The 21,287-nt window shown below is 37.7% G+C and overlaps 1 protein-coding gene across 1 annotated transcript in view; it reads right to left on the reverse strand.

Moving 5' to 3' along the window:
• NUP37 (nucleoporin 37) overlaps positions 1-21,287 on the reverse strand; it is a 74,370-nt gene that overhangs the window by 27,285 nt on the left and 25,798 nt on the right. Inside the window, exons 3-4 of the mRNA XM_007952382.2 lie at positions 10,272-10,344; positions 8,157-8,251 (exon numbers count right to left, since the gene is read on the reverse strand). Of these exons, the coding sequence (XP_007950573.1) occupies positions 8,157-8,251; positions 10,272-10,344 (168 nt within the window). The remainder of the gene's footprint in view (positions 1-8,156; positions 8,252-10,271; positions 10,345-21,287) is intronic.

A 21,287-nucleotide genomic window follows, 5' to 3' on the forward strand; every position in this document is an offset into this window, starting at 1 on the left:
CTACGTAGAAATACCTACTAGTTCAGCCTGTCCATCCATCTATCTACCAATATACCCATGTTTGCCTTCACTGACAACGTCGTACTATATGTGCAAAAGGGTTCATCTTTGTTGTCTGTACCTCCCACATACCTCTCTATGTCTTTCTCTTCCTCAATGCCGCCATATTGGTCACTCACATTTGGTACATTACCCTTCTCTTCACCCAAATCAACATGTATCTCTATCTATCTAACAGTGTTGAAGTGAACTCACGCTTGTGGCTTCTAGCCAAATGAAAGACCAGCATATGGGCTGAACATTTACATCAGGTAGATACACTCCTTGGAGAGATCAATCATGGGAGAACAGAATTCAGTATACACATAGGGAGACCCCTGGGGAGGGGGACAGGAGTGCATGGAAGGGAAAAATACAGGAAGAGGTAACAATGGGGAGGAAGTGGAAAGAGAACTGTTACACTGTGGGAAATTGCAGTCAATGTCATGAGACAAAATGTGTATGAACTGCCATATGGAAAATGCATTTGCTCTGTAAACTTTCACCCAAATCACAGTAAAAATTTAAAAAAACAAAAACAAAAAATCTATATTTAATGGTTTAGTGAATTTCCTAGGTAATTTACTATCCCCTCATCCAGTGATTAAATTATATTCCTATAATAAAAAAATCTTACTACTTTTTGTACCCTACACCTTTCTCTGCCATTTTTGTCCCCTAAATATCACAGCTAGAATATGACAACTACTGAAAGCTCATCTTACAGACAAAGCCAATGGCAGATTTTATGCCAATTATTTTCATTTTAAACTCAAAATTCCTTGGTTGCTAGAAGCCAATTTTCTTTCACCATAAATTTTTATCTAGTAATTTAAAAGATTATTGGGGGACAGGAGGAGAAAAAGGATTTACTTATGACATCCTCTGTAATTACAGTGAGTACTAGGTCTTCTCTTTCTTTCGTATCCCCCCAAAGCACTAAATGTGGGCCACACTAAATGTGTTTAATAAATACTTGTTGATCTGACTTGTTCTTACAGAATGGTACTGTTTCTAATATACAAGAACATCTGTTATTTGGCAATAATTAGGAATGAGATGTTCTGTATTAGTGAGTTTTTAAAATAAGAAGCTTAACTCCTTAAATACTTAAACATTTTTTTTACCTTATTTTGGTGGTTAGAGGGTAACAAATATTGCTAAATAAATATCTACTTCTCTGTCTCTTTTACTGATGCTAGGCCATAATTATAAACATGAGTATTTATAGCTTCCTGTGCATGTATGTGTATGTAAGTACGTATATACATGTATCTGTGTGTATGTGTATGGTGGAGATGATGAAGGGCCATTAAGGTAGAACAAGAGGTTGAATGGCTACCAATTCTACAGTTTACTTGAGAAATTTCTTTCTTAAATGCATCTCCTGTTAGTTGCTTTTTTTGGTAACTACTTTCTTTTTTTTAAAAAATAAAGATGCAGTGACAGATACATAGTTGTATGCATTCCTTCACCCACCCAGACATTAAGCACCTGCCACAGTGCACTCTTCTAGGTTCTGTGATGACCTCTAAAGTAGTAAAGCATGGTTGACTTGACAAAATACCTTACTAGTGAAAAGGCCAAAGCAGTCTAGTTAACACCTTTTAACATTTCCCAGCAGTGTTCAAACTCTGTGTGACTCAGGCACTATGGACACCGTGAAGCTCCTTTACTCTTCTTCCTCATCTGCAGTAACCTGGGTCATAGGGTTGGAAGAAGGACCATGACATCTCCATTTCAATAACAGGTGTTAGCGTGTTTCGGCACAGGTATCTTTAAAAAATTCTGCTTCATGGGCAGAAGACGATGACGCTTCCAAAGACATGATCGTTCAGTAAAAATTTTATCAATTTTATTAAGTCCTACCTAATGCTTGATTTTAATCAGTAACAGACAAATATGAATATATTATTTTCAATAATATTATCCATACATTATCTAATACATAAATATATATGATTATAATATGTAATATATTCTTTTCAATAAAATAAGAAAAACTAAAATGTCTTAAAGAACCTTAAAGTGAAAAGCAGTATATTGTAGTAGTGCTTAGAGCCGAACTGCTTGGTTGTTCATTTTTCAAAGCTCAATAATGAAAGAACCTACCACAACCATTTTTATGAGGAGTCAAATAAGTGAACTTACAAATTCATATAAAAGCACTTAGGACAGTGCCTGGTCATACATTATTGTTATCCAAATCAGTGACTCTCAACGGGGGGGTAGTTCCAACATACAGATCATTGTTAAGAATTGAACTATGTCCCCCTAAAATATGTACTGGAATCCTAACCCCTGTACCTGGGGATGTAATCCTATTTGGAAAGAGTTTTCTTTATTATTATGTTAATGAGGTCATATTATTGTAGTGTGTTCCCTAAAGCTAATAATTTCTGAGTGTATTAGGCACAGATGAAGGCTAATTGGGGGGATGAGGGTAGGAAGAAAATCTGAGGATTGACCACAAGCCAAGGAAGCAAGGAACATCCAGGTCTTCCCATAAGGAAGGAATCAACAAGGCTGAGACTCTGATTTGGACTTTCAGCCTCCCGAACTGTAAGAAAATAAATTTTTGTTCTTTAATGCCACCTCTTGTGTTATTCATCTTCTAGCAGCACTAGGTGTGATTTAAAGTGATCCACTTGTGGTATTTGCATTACAGCAGTAGTAGCTAACTAAGACTAAGGCATATTTCTGATTGTCCCAGTGACTGGGGGGCTATAGGCATTTAGGGAATAAAAGCAAGGATGCTAGACATTCTATATTCTATGACATCTGTAATGGACTTTACCTCAAAAGGTGGGGAAATTTCAAGACAGGAGCTATGTTTTCTGTAATCTTCATCAGCACTCTTTTCCATTGCAGTGAATCACTTTGACACTCTACCTATAAAAACCGGCTAGTTCGCAAGAATCTTATCCTTATAATTTCAGCTTAACATCCAATAATTTGTCATGGTATTTCTATTTTGATTAATATTATTTTTTCTCTTTTCATAATTAATTTTGTTTTATTACTCCTGAGTTTTTATTCTAATAACTGCAGTTCTTCTCAGGGCTGTGACAGTGTTGGACTCCAGGTATCTAAATTGTTGTGCAACTGGAGTGCAATATCTAAATTGTACTCTATAGAAATGATGTCCCTGCAATTGTGCAACTTACCAGGCTTGCTTTTGCTCTTGCATTTTCCTGTTATCTTTATTTTTCTGATATCCAAACTTAGTCATTATAAGGAAGTTCAAAGATTCTCTATCTTCTAACATTAACTGTTCCTGAGCATAAACGTACTGTACTGTTATTCACAACAATTTCATTTCCTTGTATACAAATATATAAAACAGATTGAGCATTATAATATTTTTTTTGGTAATTATGTTTTGGCAGGTTTATTATCTATGAGTTTCATTTTAAGATTGTATGTTGTTGTTGTTGTAATTCTATGCCAAACTGTTTTCCACAGCAAGTGCACCATTTTACATTCCCACTGGCAAAGTAGGAGGGTTCCAGTGTCTCCACATCCATGCCAACACTCATAGGCTTCCTAGTGGATGGGAAGTAGTATCTCATTATAGTTTTGATTTACATTTTTCTAATGAGCAATGATGTTGAGGGTCTTTTTATATGCTTGTTGACCTTTTAAAATCTTGTTTGGAGAAATGTCTATTCAAGTCCTTAGCCTATTTTCAACTGGGCTGTCTTTTTGTTATTGAGTTATAGAGTATATATTCTGGAATAGAGACCCTTTTAGATATACTATTTCTAAATATTGTCTCCCATTCAGTGAGCTGTCTTTTCAACTCTCTTGATAGTGTCCTCTGATGCCCCAAAGTATTTAATTTTGACAAAGTCCAATTTACCTATTTTTCCTTTTGTTGCTTGTGCTTTTGTGTCATAGCTAAGAAACCACTGCCCAGTTCAACGTGGTAAGATTTACTATGTTTTCCTTCTAAGAGTTTTCTAGTTCTAACTATACAGTGTGGAAGAATTTTGCATCCATATTCGTAAGGAACAGGAGTGCTGGTGGTTAAGTGGTTAAAGTATTGGGTTGCTAACCAAAAGGTCAGTGGTTTGAACCCACCAGGTGCTCCACAGTAGAAAGATGAAGCAACCTCCTTCCATAAAGATTTACAGTGTTGGAAACCCAATGGGGCGGTTCTGCTCGGTCCTAAAGGATTACTATGAGTTGGAATTGATTCAATGGCAGTGGGTATTCATAAAGGATATTGGTCTGCAGTTATCTTTTCTTGTGATATCCTTGTCTGGCTTTAATACTAGGATAATGCAGGCCCCACAGAAAGAGTTAGGAAGTGTCTCTCCTCTACTATCTCTTGGAAGAATTTGAGAAGGACTGGTTTTAATTCTTCTTCAAATATTTGTTAAAATTCACCAGTAAAGACATCTGGTCCTGGGTTTTTCTTTGTTGGGTGGTATTTAATTCTTAATTCAATCTCTTAATTCTTTATAGGTCTATCCAAATTTTCTCTTTCTTCTTGAATCAGTTTGGTAGTTTATATGTTTCAAGAAATTTGTTCATTTCATCTAGGTTATCTAATTTGTTGGCATATAATTGTTTATAGTATCCTCTTATAAATCCTTTTATTTCTATAAGGCGAGCAGTGATGTCCCCATTTGCATTTCTAATTTGACATATTTGAGTATTCCCTTTTTTTCCCCCCATCATTCTAGCTAAAGTTTGTCAGTTTACTTGATCTTTTCAAAGAATCAACTTTTGGTTTCACTGATTTTCTCTTCTCTATTTCATTTGTCTCTGTTCTAATTTTATTATTTCCCTTTGTCTACAAGCTCTGGGTTTACTTTGTGTTTCTTTTTCTAGTTCCTTAAGGTGCAAAGTTAGGCTACTGATTTGAGATCTTTCTTGTTTTTTAGTGTAGGCATATACAACTATAAATTTCCCTGTAAGCACTGCCTTTATTGCATTCCATTAGTTTTGGTATGTCATGTTTTCATTTTTATTCACCTCAACGTATTTTCTAATTTCTCCTGTGATTTATTTTTGATCCACTGTTTAAAGGTGTGTTGTTTAATTTCCACATATTTGTGGATTTCTAGGTTTTCTTCAGTTATTGATTTGTAGTTTTATTCCACTGTGGCCAGAGAAAATACTTTGTATGATTTCAGTCTTTTTAAATGTTTGAGACTTGTTTTGGGGTATATGATAGAGAATGTTCCATGAGAGAAGAATGTGTATTCTGCTATTGTTGGATGGCATGTTCTGCACCCACCTGTCACGTCTAGTGGTTTATAATGTTGTTGAAGTTTTCTCTGCAGCATGCTATTTCAGCATGGTACCATTTGCATATAAAACTATTCCTAATACAACATAGGGAGCTCTGGTAGCATAGGGCCTAAGGCACTTGACTGCTAACCAGAAGGCTGCCAGTTCAAACCCACCAGCCACTCCTTGGGAGGAAGATGAGGCAATCCACTTCCCTAGTGATACTATGAGGCGCGTCTGACTCGACGGCACATAACGACAACGACAATACAACATAGGCTTTGACTAGGATTTGAGAAAGATTTCACTAATGAACCTCTACCACCAACATGCAGACCCAGTCTATGGGTATAGTGAGAGTAGTGATCCCTGGGATGTAAATGGTTATTTTCTCTGTCCAAATTGCATAGTAGCTGTCATTTGGTTGGTGTCTTTATTAGCAGGCTGGCAATCTTATTCTTTGAGTTGATGAAAATGGGTGTCCTGAGAAGTTTTTCTATTAAAGTCTATCCCCTCAGAATTCCTTCTTTTCTTGCTGTGAGAGTATATGATACTCTTCTTTACTTTAAACTTGTTTTACTTATATCTTCTTTCTTCCTTTATCATACCTATATTGCTCAGCAAAAGCTTGACTTTTCTGATTTTCAAACTAAGCTGATGTATTCCAAATTCAGCTTCCCAGCTATGAGTACAATGATGTTGCATATAAATTTCAAAATCTTAGTAGCTTAGAAAGAGATGTATAAATTTCTTTCTCACAGGTATGTGGGAAGCTCTGTTTCATAATGACAGAATGGTCTATGTCTGCTCCATGTGTTTCTCACTCTGGGACCAGTGCCTATAATGGACATGCTCACCTTATAGAAGATGACACAGAATAGGAGGCTGAGTCAAATCAGGTAAAAAATTGAAAGCTTATGTGCACACCACATTTGCTAACATCACACTGGCTAAAACCAACATCAATGGAATGGGAAAATTTTCTCCTTTCATGGTAGTGAGGAGGGGAGAATAAATATTTACAGAATACTGTCAACCACAGTCTAGTAAAATGAGATATTAGGGGCAATGTACGGAGTTTTTCAGAAAGTTAAATACACTCCTTAGAACAATCAACCATGGGGGATCAGAAAGGCAGCATTTGCACAGGGAGATAGCTCGAAGGGCAAGAATGCAAAGGAAAGGACACAGGGAAAAGGTAACCATAGGCAAGATGTGGGAAGAGAGCTGTTTTGTTATGGGGAATGCAATCAATGTCATGAAACAAAATGCGTATGAAGTGTTGAATGGAAAACAAATTTGCTTTGTAAACTTTCACCCAAATCACAATTAAAAAAAATAGACAAGTTCATGTTTTAGAGAACTGAAATGCCATTATTTCTGTTGATCTAACCTAACTTCTACCTTACAACTGGTCCCATTTATTCTTCAGGTCTCTACACAGACATGGTTTTACAACACTTGGGGCCCTTTCAAAAGAAAAGATTCTTAATACATGAGCATCTCATTGTCATGTAAATCTTTCATGCCCCTGACATGAAAATTCTGACAGCAAATGAAGAATAATGGCCCATGACTCTATAACTTTAGAAGAATCAGCTAAACTAAGATTAAAATGGAAAATGCAGCTAGCAGTTTTAGTTCTAATGTGAAAGCATACTATTTAATGGTTTTGTACATGCACAAGTTTTAATAAATACTAATAATTTTGACTTAGCTTTATCAAACATTGAGGAGCTCTTGTGGTGTAGTGGTTAAGGCATTTGGCTGCTAACCAAAAGGATGGTGGTTTGAACCCACTAGCTACTCCATAGGAGAAAGATGCGGCAGTTAGCTTCCATAAAGATTTACAGCCTTAGAAACCCTCTGAGGGTCACCATGAGTTGAAATTGACTTGATGGCAGTGAGTGTGGTTTGGTTATCAAACATTACAACTATGAAAAGTATCAGAGAAGTGTTTTGTTTTGTTTTGGGTCAAGTATTGTTAAAGCAAATGAAGTAACCAACACTGCTCTCTCTAATGACTGATTACTCACTTCACTCCTGACTCCTCAGCTTATTTCCACCTCCCACTCTTGCTCTTCATCTTGTCCTTTACTTGAGACAATCTCCAGCTTTAGGCATTATTAAAATATCAGAGCTACTTCATCTGTTCCAAATGAGGGAGTGGAGTGAAAGAACATGATACTGAAATGAATTGTATCTATTGAAAACCTTACAGAGACTTCTGAATTTGTCAGAACATGAAATTTTTCATTAATCTTATTCTAGAAACAAGATTTACACTTCATTATCTATGCTCATTATCAGACACTAACTTATCATACAAGATATGTGAAGTAACTTCACAATATGGCAACATCTTTTCATTATCCTATTGACCTTGTTCAATATTGGGAGAATTTGACCCAACGTATATTTGTTGTTGTTGTGTGCCCTTGAGTTGGACCCGACTCATAGCGACCCCTCCTTGGGTTTCCAAGGCAGTATCACTACGGAAGTAGATTGCCCCATCTTCCTTCCGAGGAGTGGTTGGTGGATTTGAACCGCCAGCCTTCTGGTTAGCAGTCAAGTGCCTTAGCCACTATGCTACCAGAGCTCCTAACATATATTTAGATTTCCTAAACATGCAAATCTTAAAAAAAGAGGCAGAGGGGCACCCATGAATTAGCAAGGGAAGTTTTCATTAACTGGGATGAGAACTCAGCTCACTGGTTTTCAAACTCTTGTTTGTGTCACATCTCCAATCTAAATAAGTATACTTCTTTTACAACATGTGGAGTTTATTTAAGTTAATTTCCTCTCCTTTTTAACATGTAAGTCTCATTAAAATAAAACAGAAATTCAAAAACTTGGCTGTAACATAAGCAACATACCTGCAGGTATGATCGTCACTCACACTTGCAATTTCTTGGCCTTGTTTGGGATCAAACACCAAACCATTAATAAAGTCTGAATGGCCCTCTAAAACCTGATACAGGGGGGAAAAAAAAAACCAGAAAAAGAATTGACAACATTCCTACGTAATATTTTTACTTCACTGCCTTGAAAGCTTTCACTCATGCTTTGTTTCCTATGAATATTTCTTAAGTAATCAGCTATTTTAAAAGCATGATTTATATACCCACTCTTCTGGAAGGTTTATCTTGGAAAGAAGTTGATCATTCAGCACACTGCCATTACCATGATTTTTCTTTTCTAGTATGCATTTCTTACAAAAGCACACACTTTTTTTTTCTTTAAACTGTACCTGTCCTCACATCACCTTCTTTCTCACTTTTTACATAAAGCTTAAATAAAAAATAAAGCTACAAAAACATTTTAGGGGCTTTGAGATAAAGTCCTTCTCTGCTTTTTTACTTGGACCTGGCTGCTGTGCACACTTGCTACTTACCTGATAAACACATACAGTATGGACTTCCCTTTAATTGATTTACCTACTTATTCAGTGTGATTCTCAGCACTGTAGACAGGTAGTATACTAAAGTCCATAGTTACAATCAACCCAGCAAATGGGAAATGGTAAGGTGGAAGCTTATATGAACAGGCAATGTTTAACTGGTTTAAATGTTTACAGCTGAAATACAAAATATGCCTGTTAGGTATCAGATGTTTCAGTATCTGAATAGGTCTCTTTCTGCCCCTGCTCCTTTATCTCTCTCTTGCTTCCCGTGCCATTTTGCTCCTTCTGCCCTTTCCTTCCTCCTAGCCAAAATCAATTCAAATTTGATCTCAGTTCCATACACAGAACTGTATCACAAGGGCAAAAAGAAGGATTTGGTTTAAACATTCCTATAAGCTTTAACGAATCCAGGTTTCCAAGTCATTGTCCAAAGCTTCTGCCATAGTCCACAAGTCAAACTAAATTAACATTAAACGTTTATTTTAACGTCCATTGTAAATACACACTAACTTTTGCTAGATCAAAATATTACGTGCCCTATGTCACCTGGAGCCCTGGTGGTACAGTGGTTAAAACGGCTGGCTGCAAACCAAAAGGTTCGTGGTTCAAACCTGTCAGCCACTCCACAGGGGAAAGATGAGGCAGTCTGCTTCTGTACAGCTTTACTGCCTATGGGGCAGTTTATTTTGTCCTATAGGGTCACTAAGAGTTGGAATTAACTTGACAGCCATTGGTTTTTATATGTCACTTGGCTATTCATGAGCACACAGTAGATTAACCACCATGTGCAGTATATTAAACCCACTGTATATAGCTTAGGGTATAATTTTTACTATTTTTTCAATGTTTGAAAAGGCTGATAGTTTATCTTTGTTTTATAACATTATTCATATTTTTGATTTTTAAGAAAGTAACACTGTTCTTATAAGAACACATGATATAATTTCAACCCAAACTGAGAGCTATTTATTATAGTAATAACAAATACATATTTAGGGCTTACTAAGCACCAAGCTTTGTTCCAAGTGTTTTACATGAATTAGCTCAGTCAATGCTCATAATTTTATGAGATAGATGGTATGACTAACTCCATTTCACAGATTAGGAAATGAGTACAAAGAGACTGAGTTACCTGCCCAAAGTCACACTGCTACTACATGGAGCAGCTGGGCTGCAAACCCATGCAGTTTGGCACTGGGGTCTGTGCTCTCAAACCCTTTGAAATCTTGCCTCCCGCTATGCTGTACTGATCATTTATTCCCTTGAAGCTCAACTCTTACTCTGTGTGTGCTCATGTCTGTTAAGTGTCTACTACACCCAAGTGTGAATTTTTATGTCTCCCCCATTTGCTATGTCTGACTCATTTATTTATATTTATTTAATCTGGAAAGTGGTATGAAATTTGTAATCCATAGGCTAAGAATTTAGTTCCTATAGACTAAATCATGGCAAATGACATTCTAATTTACATACCTCAAAGAAGACCAAAAAAAGGCATTTTTAATTGGTATAAATCCAATTACAAAAGTAAAAAAAATATGTTTTAAAATAAACTCTGAAGATTTATAAATTATACTTGTCAACATACCTTATATTCGTTTTTATCCTGAAGATCTGAAGTAAATAATCTGATTTTCATGTCAGCAGCTGAAGTACAAAATCTGGAAACAAAAAATCAAAATCAAAACAAAACAAACCATTTTCTATCTCTATATGTGAAAACCCCCTGCAACTGGGGGGAAAAAAAAAACAGAAAAAGATCAAAATCATAGCCATGCTTAATTTTTTTCAGTAGAAGGAGAACGTTGTAGACCTGTGGTAAAAAAAAAAAAAAAATTAAATAGTAATTACTGAAAGTAGGAAGCATTTTAAATATTTCAGTGTAGGACTATGCAAAAAATCAATACATTCTTGATTTGTCATCTCAATAACAAAATTTAGAATTTTATTGTAAATCAGCATGTGAATTTAATTTTAAACTTTTCCTGAAAACTATAAAAGGATGAAATAAAAAGAAACCAAGTTTATTTCCAATTCTTGTTTGATAAGAAGCAAATTGTAGGGCTCTAAATTTCTCCTGTAGTTCTGAATATATTTTAATTCATAAGGTTTTCAATGGCCCCTTCCTTCTTCCCAGTCTGTCTTAGTGTCTGTTGTGCTTGGTAAAGTGGAGGGTCAGTGAAAAAAGGAAGATCCTCAACAAGACAGACCAATACAGTGGCTACAATTGATGAGCTCAAGGACAGCAAGGATGGTAAAGATGGTGCACGACTGGGCAGTGTTTCATTCTGTCGTGCGTAGGGTCGCTATGAGTTGGGAGTCGACTTGATGGCACCTAACAACATATTTTAATTAATTATTTTTTTCTCAGCTAATAAATTAAAGGATTTCTCTAAAGCAAGGCTAATCTATGGACTGGGAGGTATTGGTATCTCTGCCACCACACTCCTTTTTGGTGATCTGTCAAGATCCATGGAAGGAAACAGATCAAAGTTAGCAGATAAATCCTCTTTTTAATTCAAAGTTTTCTCAGAAGTAATTTTTGTACAAAAATGTTATAATTATGAAATATAAATTTTAATGAAGATTATTTTTTAGTGAGATTCTTAAAGAGTTTATATGAAAGGGTACATTCTACATTACATTAGTACATACTTTATTTTGCATTTCTAGGTATGTATACAGTGCATGAGAATGTTGTACCTTCTGTAGTAGGTTGAATAGTCGCCCCTAAAAGATATCCAAGCCCTAATCTCCTGGTACTTGTGAATGTGACTTTATTTGGAAATAAGGTCATTGCACAATTAATTAAGGATCTCCAGATGAGATCATGCTGGATTTAAGACAGGACCTAAATCAAAGGACCAGTATTTAGAGCCAAAGGCATAAAAGGAGAAACACAGAAGAGGATCTGAAGACAGAGGCCGAAGTGACGCACCTACAAGCCAAGAAATGCCGAAGATTGCCAGATGCCACCAAAAGCTAAGACATGTGTTTTCATTTTATTTGTTTCCAGGAATTTTTTAAATTTTACTTTATTTCTTCTGTTATCCAGTGGTTCTTGAGCAGTGTGTTACTTAGTTCCCATGAATTTGATTTTTTCCCCCTGGTCTTCTTATTGTTGATTTCTAATTTTATAACACTGTGATCTGAGAAGATGCTTTCTGCACTTTCGATGTTTTTAAATTTACTGAGGCTTGATTTATTGCCTAACATATGGTCTATTCTTGAGAATGATCCACGTGCACCAAAAAAGAATGTGGATTTCTTTTCCCCCCTTGGGTGGAGTGCTCTGAATATGTCTATGAGGACAGGCTGGTTTATCGTGTTTTGAGATCTGTACCTTTGTTGAATTTTTTTCTAGTTGTTCTGTCCTTTATCGAAAAATTGGTATGTTAGAGTCTCTTACTGTTTTTGTAGTATTGTTTATTTCTCCCAACCTTCCTTCTGAGGAGTGGCTGGTGGGTTTGAACTGCCAGCCTTCTGGTTAGCAGTCAAATGCCTTAGGCACTATGCTACCAGAGCTCCTGGAATTCTGATTACACATAGGGTTATTCCTTTTGATGGCATCCCACATGAACCTTAGGGTTCCTTCATTTTGTTTTGATCTTTTTTTTCTGATTGATCCCTTTCCAAAGAAGTATTGAGCTATTTGTCTTCAATCTCACTAATTCTGTCTTCCATTGATTAAGTTCTACTCCTTTGCCCATTCAATGTGTTACCTATTTCTGAAAATTTAGTATTAAATTTCTATCTGCAGATTTTCTATCACTTCAAATGTTTCATTTATTTTGTCATTTTGTTCTTGTCTTTCAGAATTGTTCTAGAGTTTTCTCTGTGTTGTCTTCAATTTTGTGTTTTCCTTGATCTGCTCAATCCGCTGAGGGTACCTAAATAGAATTCTTTTGAATTCCTTATCAGGGAGTTCCAATGCTACTTCTTCTTCAGGGATGTGTTCTGGGTCTGTATCCTGGTCCCTTGTTTCTCCTGCTTTATCTTGCTTCTTTTTGCGGACTGTGATGCTCTGTTGTCTCCAAGACATTGTTACGCTTTTATGTTTATATTTAATCGGTGATTGTATGTTGGAGTGACTTGGCCATGATTTTCATTTTACTTGTTTTGTTTGGATATTGTCTACGTAACCAGGGTACTGTGTTCCTTTATTCACTAGCTGCCAGCACTTATATACTCATTGCTTGTCTCCTTTCCCGTTGTCAGCCTCCCGTTGTTCCTGCCATCCTTGGCAATCAGAGCCTATTCTTAGGTCCCTGGAATCTGAATGAGAATGCTTTCACTTTAATAACCAAAATGGCCACCACTTGTAAAGATTCAAAATGCCTGTGCCCTTGGTCACTATAAATATCCAAAATTACCACTGCTTGTAAACTTTCAAAATGGCTGTACCTTCGATCAGTTAAAATATTAAAAATAGCTGCCACTTGTAAATAATTAAAATGGCTGTACCCTCTGGACAACCAAAAATCCACAGCTCAGGTTGTGTCCCTCCTTGCTGTTTCCCTTCCTAGTTATAGGCCACCAGCGCAGTCGTCCCTGCAGCCCATGGAGACCAGAGCTGATCTTTAGGTCAATTCTCAGGTTCCAGCACCACTTGGAAATATTCAGGCTATTAGTTCCATCAGAATAGCTGACAGTCTGCAGCTCTTTCTGTCTCCATACTCACTGTTTTAATTCAGGTTTTTCCACTAATTTGTACCTAATCCACTTCTGTATACTTCCTTTCAAAGCTCAGGGCTCTAGGATTATCTTCTGTATCTCTGTCAATTGGTTTTTCTTTTCTTTGTTGAAGAGGGGTCTGTGTAGCTTGTCTCCCTATTCTGCCATCTTACTGGTAGTTGCTCCTGTAGCAAATTCTTAACTCTTTGTGGAGTGAAGGTTATGTGTCAACTTGGATGGGCCTGGTTTTGAGTGGCTGAGCAGCTGGGTGTAGTTATTCCCCATGAAGACAGTGGTAATCAAATCCATGGCAGAATCTACTGGAGCAGCGGAGTAGCTGCTTTAGGAATGTGGACTGCTTGCAGTATTTAAGAAGCAGCTTTGAAAAAGACCTCTGCAGCTATTTTGGGCATACCTGGACCCTGCATTTAGTTAAATTTTCATTCAGCAGCCTGCCATATTTCCTGCTGATCTTGGGAATGTCTCTGGACTTGAACTAGTGGCCTGTCATGTTGTTTGGTAATCTTAGGACTGTGCCATTTTATTTGTTGACCTTGGGTTTGCCAGCCTTAGCAGCCAACAGCTGCCTAAGAGAAGTCTTCAGCTTCTGGGGCCAGGAGCAAGACGCAGAACTGAAGCCCAAGGTCGAGTGGTCTTCACCCAGCCCCTACAAGTGGCATTTTGAACTTGGACTTGTAGCCTTAAAAACTGTAAGAGTACCCACCTGTTTTTAAAGCCACCTCCCTGTGGTATTTCTGTTAGTGCAGCACTAGAGAACCAAAACACTCCCTAAGTTTGGAATAGTCTGTTCTATATTGACATCAGCCTCACTTCTCCATATGGAAGTTCTGTAATTATACCATTTATTCCCACTATTTACTTTGTAGTTAGTATCATTTACAGATTTACTCCTCTGGTTCTCTATTTTCCATTTTGTAAACTTATTTTAGATTTGATAATTCTTTTTTGGGTTGGTTTCTGGGTGGTATTGTCACGACTTAATCTTAGGTTGTTGTCTTCCGTTGTTGGTTTTCTGTTGGAAGGATTCCCTTTAGCATTCCTTATAGGGTTGGTTTTGTTTTCACAAATTCTCTTAATTTCTATTTGTCTGGGAATGTCCTAATTTCACCAGCATATCTGAGGGACAAGTTGGAAACAGAAATACCATTTGATCCAGCAATTTCTAAAGAGGTGAGGTCCAGGACATGAATAGTTATATGCACACCCACGTTCATCACAGGTCTATCTACGAAGAGATGGAAACAACCTAAGTGCCTATCAACAGATCAATGAATAACCAAGCTATATGGTACATACACAAAATGGAATACTATTCAACATTAAAGAATAATGAAGACTCAGCAAATCACTTCATAATGTGGATGAACTTGGAGGATTATACTGAGTGAAACAGGTTAATCACAGAAGGACAAATATTGTATGAAACCATCATTATAAAAAGGCAAAGAAACATTTATAGAAGGGGAAAAAAAACCCCACCAAACTCACTGCCATTGAGTTGATTCTGACTCAGAGCAACCCCCTTTGGGTTTCAGAAGTGGTAAATCTTTATGGAAGTAGAATGCCCAGTCTTCCTCCTGTGGAGTGGCTGGTGGGTTTGAACCTCCAACCTCTGGTTAACAGTCAAATGCCTTAGACACTACGCCACCAGATGAAAATTTTCTTTGTTTGTTACCAGGGACAGGAGGGGAGGGAAAGGGAAGGAAAATAGATAGTTAAGAGACAGGTTTTATACGGATGAAAGGAAAAGCAATATAGCAAAAGCGTGTGACTAGCATAATATCACTTAGGAAAAGGAAGACAGGGAGAGGTACACAAGAGATTCAGACAATAAAGGCAAATATTGCATACACAATTATCAGTAACAGCAACACTAATATACAGGTGGATACACAGGTAGACAGGCAAGAAGATCAAGTATGGATAGGTTAACAGGAATATACCCATGGTCACACACACAGGTTTGGCAGATGATATTCCTACATATGTATTTGTACGTGCTATAAAAATGTCCATATGCAATTTAAACTGAACAGGAGGTAAAGTTAGGATAACTTCTTAACCACAATTAAGCACCTAAAGGGAGTGAGTCGCTGGGCCTGCATGCTTCGGACCATGGTCTTGGGGTATATCAACCTCAACTGGAACAACATGGTATAAAGAAATACGGTTCCACATCTTACTTTGGTGAGTAGCGACTGGGGTCTTAAAAGCTTGTGAACGGCCATCTAAGATGCAACTATTGGTCTCTCCTTGTCCGGAGAAAAGAAGAATGAAGAAAATCAAAGGTGCGTGGAAACAGTTAGACCAAAGGACTAACAGACCATGAGAACAGCAGCCTCTATGACCCTGAGACTAGAAGAACTAGATGGTGCTAGCTACAATGCCAACCTCTTGAAAAGGGATAAAAATCAGATATCCTGGATAGAGTGGGTTAAAAAAATGTGGAATAAAACTCAAAATCATAGAAAAGACCAGGTTTACTGGTCCAACAGAAACTGGTAAAACCCCTGAGACTATGGCCCCAAGTCACCTTTTGGGCCTAGAGTTGGCTTAACTCTGAGCCAAACAACAGACCGGCCTCGGAGCTGAACACCTGTGTCAGGGAAATGCACTCCTTAGAACATCAACCATGGGAGATCAGAAGGGCAGCATTTGCACAGGGAGAAAGGCAGGGAGGCAGGAATGCATAGGCAAGAAGGCCACACAGAAAGAGTAACCACAAGGAGGAAATGGGAGAAGTGCTGTTCCACGGCAGGGAATGTAACCAGTGTCACAAAACAAAACGTATGTGAATTGTTGAAATGAAATTTGCTTTGTAAAATTTTACCCAAATAACAACAAAAAGTGTGTGTGGGGGGAGATAAAAAGCCAAGGGAAAGGTGTGGAAAGGATTTTCCTTCAAACCCACCAGAGAAATTAATTCTGCCAACAGCTTGTTTTGGATTTCTGGCCTCCAAAACTGTGGAAGCATAAATTTTCAGCCACTAAGTTTGTGGTGATTTGTGACAGCAGCCCTAGGAAACTAATACTGTTGTTAGCTGCTGTTGATTCCAACTCATGGCAGCCCCACATATGTACAGTAGAACTGTTCTACAGGGTTTTCAGTGTTGGGACCTGTCAGAAGCAGACTGTCAGGCTTATCTTCTGACGTGCTTCTGGGTGGGTCTGAGCTGCCAATCCTTCAGTTTATAGTAAAATACACAATTATTTTCACCACCCAGGAATTAATACACCATCCTCAATAGTATACATACTTCATTAACCCTTTCATGGCCAAATTATTTACTGCTTTGGATTTTTTGTTGAATCATGTGTTTTCAGAAATGGATGGCATGAAGAAATCTAGAAAAAAATGTTTTTTGAGGTAATGTGGATTTTGATACAATTATGTGGGACACAAATGTCCCAACTGGACTCTGATGGTAGAACTAGCAGGGTGATGTACATTTCTTCAGATTCACAGTTACACAGGTTCCCACCAGATGTTGGCACATATTACAATTGGGATAGCAGCTTCCCAATAACCCTGAGAAACTGAAAATGTGATACATGTCTCAAGGGTCACAAAAGGGTTAAGTAGCTTAATAGATGTTGAGTATCAAATTATCTTCTAAAATGTCACATTCTACCAAGCAGATTTTCATTTGATTAATTAGCTCAGTCTACTTTTGTCTCTATTACTTACTAGCTATTTCAGGTGACACTTAACTGCTTGAGGCCTGAGTCTCCTATAAGTGAAGGGGACTAAATTATTTACTTCTATTGTGCTTTCAGTTTATAATGAGAGGATGCTGTCACTCCTGTTTTAAAATACAAATGTATATTCCCATCTTCACTTTCATTTAATCTGCTGCTGCTAGGTGCTGCTGAGTTGATTTTTACGCATACCAACCCATGTGACAGAGTAGAAATACCCACAGAGTTTTCTAGGTTATAATCTTTTTAGGAGCACATTGCCAGGTCTAGAGAGGTCCCACACAGCTGCTGGGTGGGTTTGTATCACCAACTTCTCAGTTAGTAGTTGAACACTTAAATGACTGCATCACCAGGACACCTTCTATTTGATCTACTCAATATCTACATTTAATTAACAATGAATTAGGAAAATGGGTGTTTTGATTTGGGACATTTGTAGCAGGAGGGAAAAAATGAGAGGGTCAAAAACCAACCAGGTCTACTTTATAATTTAACTCTGACGCTGGTGGCAACTAGTGTTTCTAGGGAAAAAACAAAAATCCCCTCTTGTGATATCTTTGGAATGCACATGGTATGGTAATTCCCAAGTTTTGATATCAAGGCATTTCTGAATTTAGTCCAATATCTCCAATCTAGGCTAGCCAACTTTCCTTTGTTTCAATTTCTGTAGCTGACTTTCCTATCCATTCTTCACACCTCTCTTGTATGCAGAAGAGACAAGGAGATGAAAGGGTCAAGGAGGAGGAAGAGAAAGTCTAAGAAATACTGAATAGTTGAGAGTTAGTCACTGTGGAGAAAGTATAGTACGGGGTACAACTATTATTTACTTCTAAGTGTGTATTTGGGAGCTCTGGTAGCATAGTGGCTAAGGCACTTGACTGCTAACCAGAAGGCTGGTGGTTCAAACCCACCAGCCACTCCCCAGAAGGAAGATGGGGCAATCTACTTCCGTAGTGATACTGCCTCGGAAACCCAAGGAGGGGTCGCTATGAGTCGGGTCTGAGTCGACGGCACGTAACAACAACAACAACAAAGTGTGTATTTAAAGAAATATGTGCACATGCAACCAGGATACATGTAAAGGAATGTTGACAGGTACATTATTTATAATCACCTCAAACTGGAAATACAGGTGAATGGATAATTAATAGTATACTTAAAATGGAATACTATGCAATAATACACTGTAAAACTTATAAAAGCTGGAAACTTGTCAGAGAAGGAAAACTCAAATATTTTCCACTAATAGTGATATAAAAGTGGTAAGACTACACCCTGTCAAAGGCAGAAAACTTGTGAGACCTAGAAAAACAAGGCAGTTCCACTGAACTCTGGGTCTCATAGATTTCACTGTAAATAAATAACTAGAGGTACAAGCAGAAACTCACATACATAAAGTACAGAAAGAAGTTTGAAAATAGGCAAACTAAACTACATTGTTGACTGATGCATAGAACAGCTGATAAAGCTATAAAGAAAGTCAAGACAATTACCATAAAAATCATGAGAATGTTTATATTTAAGGGGAAGAGAGGCAATGATTACGAGGGAGTACATAGGGGAATCTGAAGGTGCTGGCTATGTTCTATTTCCTTTTTTTTTGTTTTTTTAACTTTTATTGTAGTGAAAACATACACATGAAGACTGTTCTGGTTACCTAGTACTGTTCTGACAAGAATATACCACAAATGGGATGGCTTGAACAAACAGGAGTTTATTCTTACAATTTCTAGGCTTTAAGTCCAAGTTCAAAGTGCCAGTCTCTAGAGGCTGGGTGAAAGCTCTTCAACCTTAGGGTTCATCTCTGCCTCCTGCTCCCAGCCCACTGGAGCTAGAGACTTTTCTTCACTCCGACAGCTGCTAGCTACTGAGGCTGAAAAACTCAAGGTCGATAAGTGAAAAGGCAGTCAACATGTTACCAAACCACACGGCAGGCTATTAATTCAAGTCCATTTAAGTCCCAAGGTTGGCAGAGCATGGCAGGTTGCTGAACAACGACACGGCTATGTGCAGGGTCCAAGTGTGCCACACGCTAGAGATCATTCCCAAAGCTGCTTCTTATTTATGGGAAGCAGACCACATACCCAAAGCAGCTACTCAGCTGCCTGTGGTACATCCCACCATGGAGATGATTGCCAGTCTCATCATGGGGAATAACTACCACCAGCTGCCCAGCTACTCAACCAGGCCCAGCCAAGTTGACACACAAGCATAACCATCACAAAGACATCCGTCAATAACTTTCACATTTACAGCTCGGGGACATTGATGACATTTCTCATGTTGTGCCACCATTACTGGTATCCTTTTCTAAGATATAAGATATTCCACCATCATCAGCATAAACTCAATGCCCCACAAACAAACAAAAGTTTTCCCTTCTCCCTCCATCCTACCCGTAGTATCCCCTATAATCTTTTACATATCTCTATATATTTGTTAAAACCTATCTAGGAATTTTCCCTCCCCTCCCTGGTAACCAACAAAGAAAGTTTCCTTCCATATATAAACCCTTCCTTCACTTTTTACAACAGTGGACCAATATAATGTCTGTCCTTCTGCGATTGACTTATTTCACTCAGCATAATGTCTTTCAAGTTCATCTACCTTATGTGGTTTTTCACAGTATTTTTTAGTGTTGCATAGTATTTCATTGTGTGTATATACAACAGTTTCATTATCCATTCCGCAGTTGATAGGCACTTAGGTTGTTTCCACCTCTTTGCTATTGTGAACAGTGTTGTGATGAACATAGGTGTGCATATATTTATTCATGTTCTGGCTCTCACCTCTTTTAGCATATATACCTAGTAATGGGATTGCTGGATCAAATGGTATCTCTACTTCCAACTTTTAGGGAACCGCCATACTGGTTTCCACGATGGTAGTATCATTTTACAGTCCTACCAGCAGTGTATGAGAGTCCCAATATCTCCATATCATTGTCAACATTTGTTATTTTGCCTTGCTGAACTTTGCTATTAGTGCTGGGGTGAGATAGTATCTTGTTTTCACTTGCATCTCTCAGGAGCTCTGGTGGCAGAGTGCCTAAGGCATTTGACTGCTAACCAGAAGGCTGGCGATTCAAACTCACCAGCCACTCCTTGCAAAGAAGACGGGGCAATCTACTTCCATAGAGATACCGCCTCAGGAAAGAAGGAGGGGTTGCTGAGAGTTGGAATTGACTCATGGCAGTGAGTTATGGAGCTCTGGTGGTGCAGTGCCTAAGGCATTTGACTGCTAACCAGAAGACTGGCAGTTCAAATCCACTAGTGGTTCTGTGGAAGAAAGATGGGGCAATCTACGTCCATAAATATTTATCGCCTTGGAAACTCAATGGTGGTTGCTATGAGGTGGAATAGACCCAACAGCAGTGAGTTTGTTTTGTTTTTTTTAATGGCTCATGATTGTAAACATTTCTTCATGTGCTTGTTGGCTGCCTGAATACCATTTTTAGTAAAGCATCTCTTCATGTCTTCTGCCCATTTTTTAACTGAATTTTCTATCTTTTTGATGTTGAAGTGTTGGTGTTTTCTATAAATTTTAGAGATAAGCCCTTTGTCAGATATATTGTGGTTGAATATATTTTCCCAATCTGTAGGCTCTCTTTTCACTCTTTTGGAGAACTCTTTTGATGCACATAAGCATTTAATTTTTAGAAGGTTCCAATCATCTAATTAATCTTCTGCTGCTTGTGTATTTTGGGTTATGCTTGATAGTCTATTTATGCCATAAATCAGGGACCCTAAATGTTCTATTTCTCGATCTGGGTGATGATTACATGGGTATTTGCATTATGGTAATCCTGTTAAACTCTACACATTTTAGGTACTTTTTTGCACGTATGATATGTTTCACACATGCAAAAACAGATATAACAAAGCAAAAAAACAAAGCTTCTTCTACCTAATTCTCCCCTGAATTTGTCCCATTATCAATTTAGTTATTATTTTCTTATAAAGAGGAAATTCTAGAACAAATTTGGTAATAATGTTGAGGGTCTCCTTAAGATTCCCTCGAAATTATGTTATAAAGAAATGACTTAAAATCTGTTCAAAATGGCATGTCTAAAGTACATAAAGAAAATAAAGAATGTTTTTAAAAGAAAGATCCCAAGTCAGGGGGGTTGAAGAGAAGGTATTACCAGTAGGAAGAGGCCAAGCCAAGTTCAGTAAATATGTCATAGAGGAATTACGAACACTTACAAAGA

Source organism: Orycteropus afer, unplaced genomic scaffold (genome assembly GCF_000298275.1).
Source record: "Orycteropus afer afer isolate SDZICR_OR568_19922 unplaced genomic scaffold, OryAfe1.0 scaffold00334, whole genome shotgun sequence".
NCBI classification, from domain to species: Eukaryota; Metazoa; Chordata; class Mammalia; order Tubulidentata; family Orycteropodidae; genus Orycteropus; species Orycteropus afer.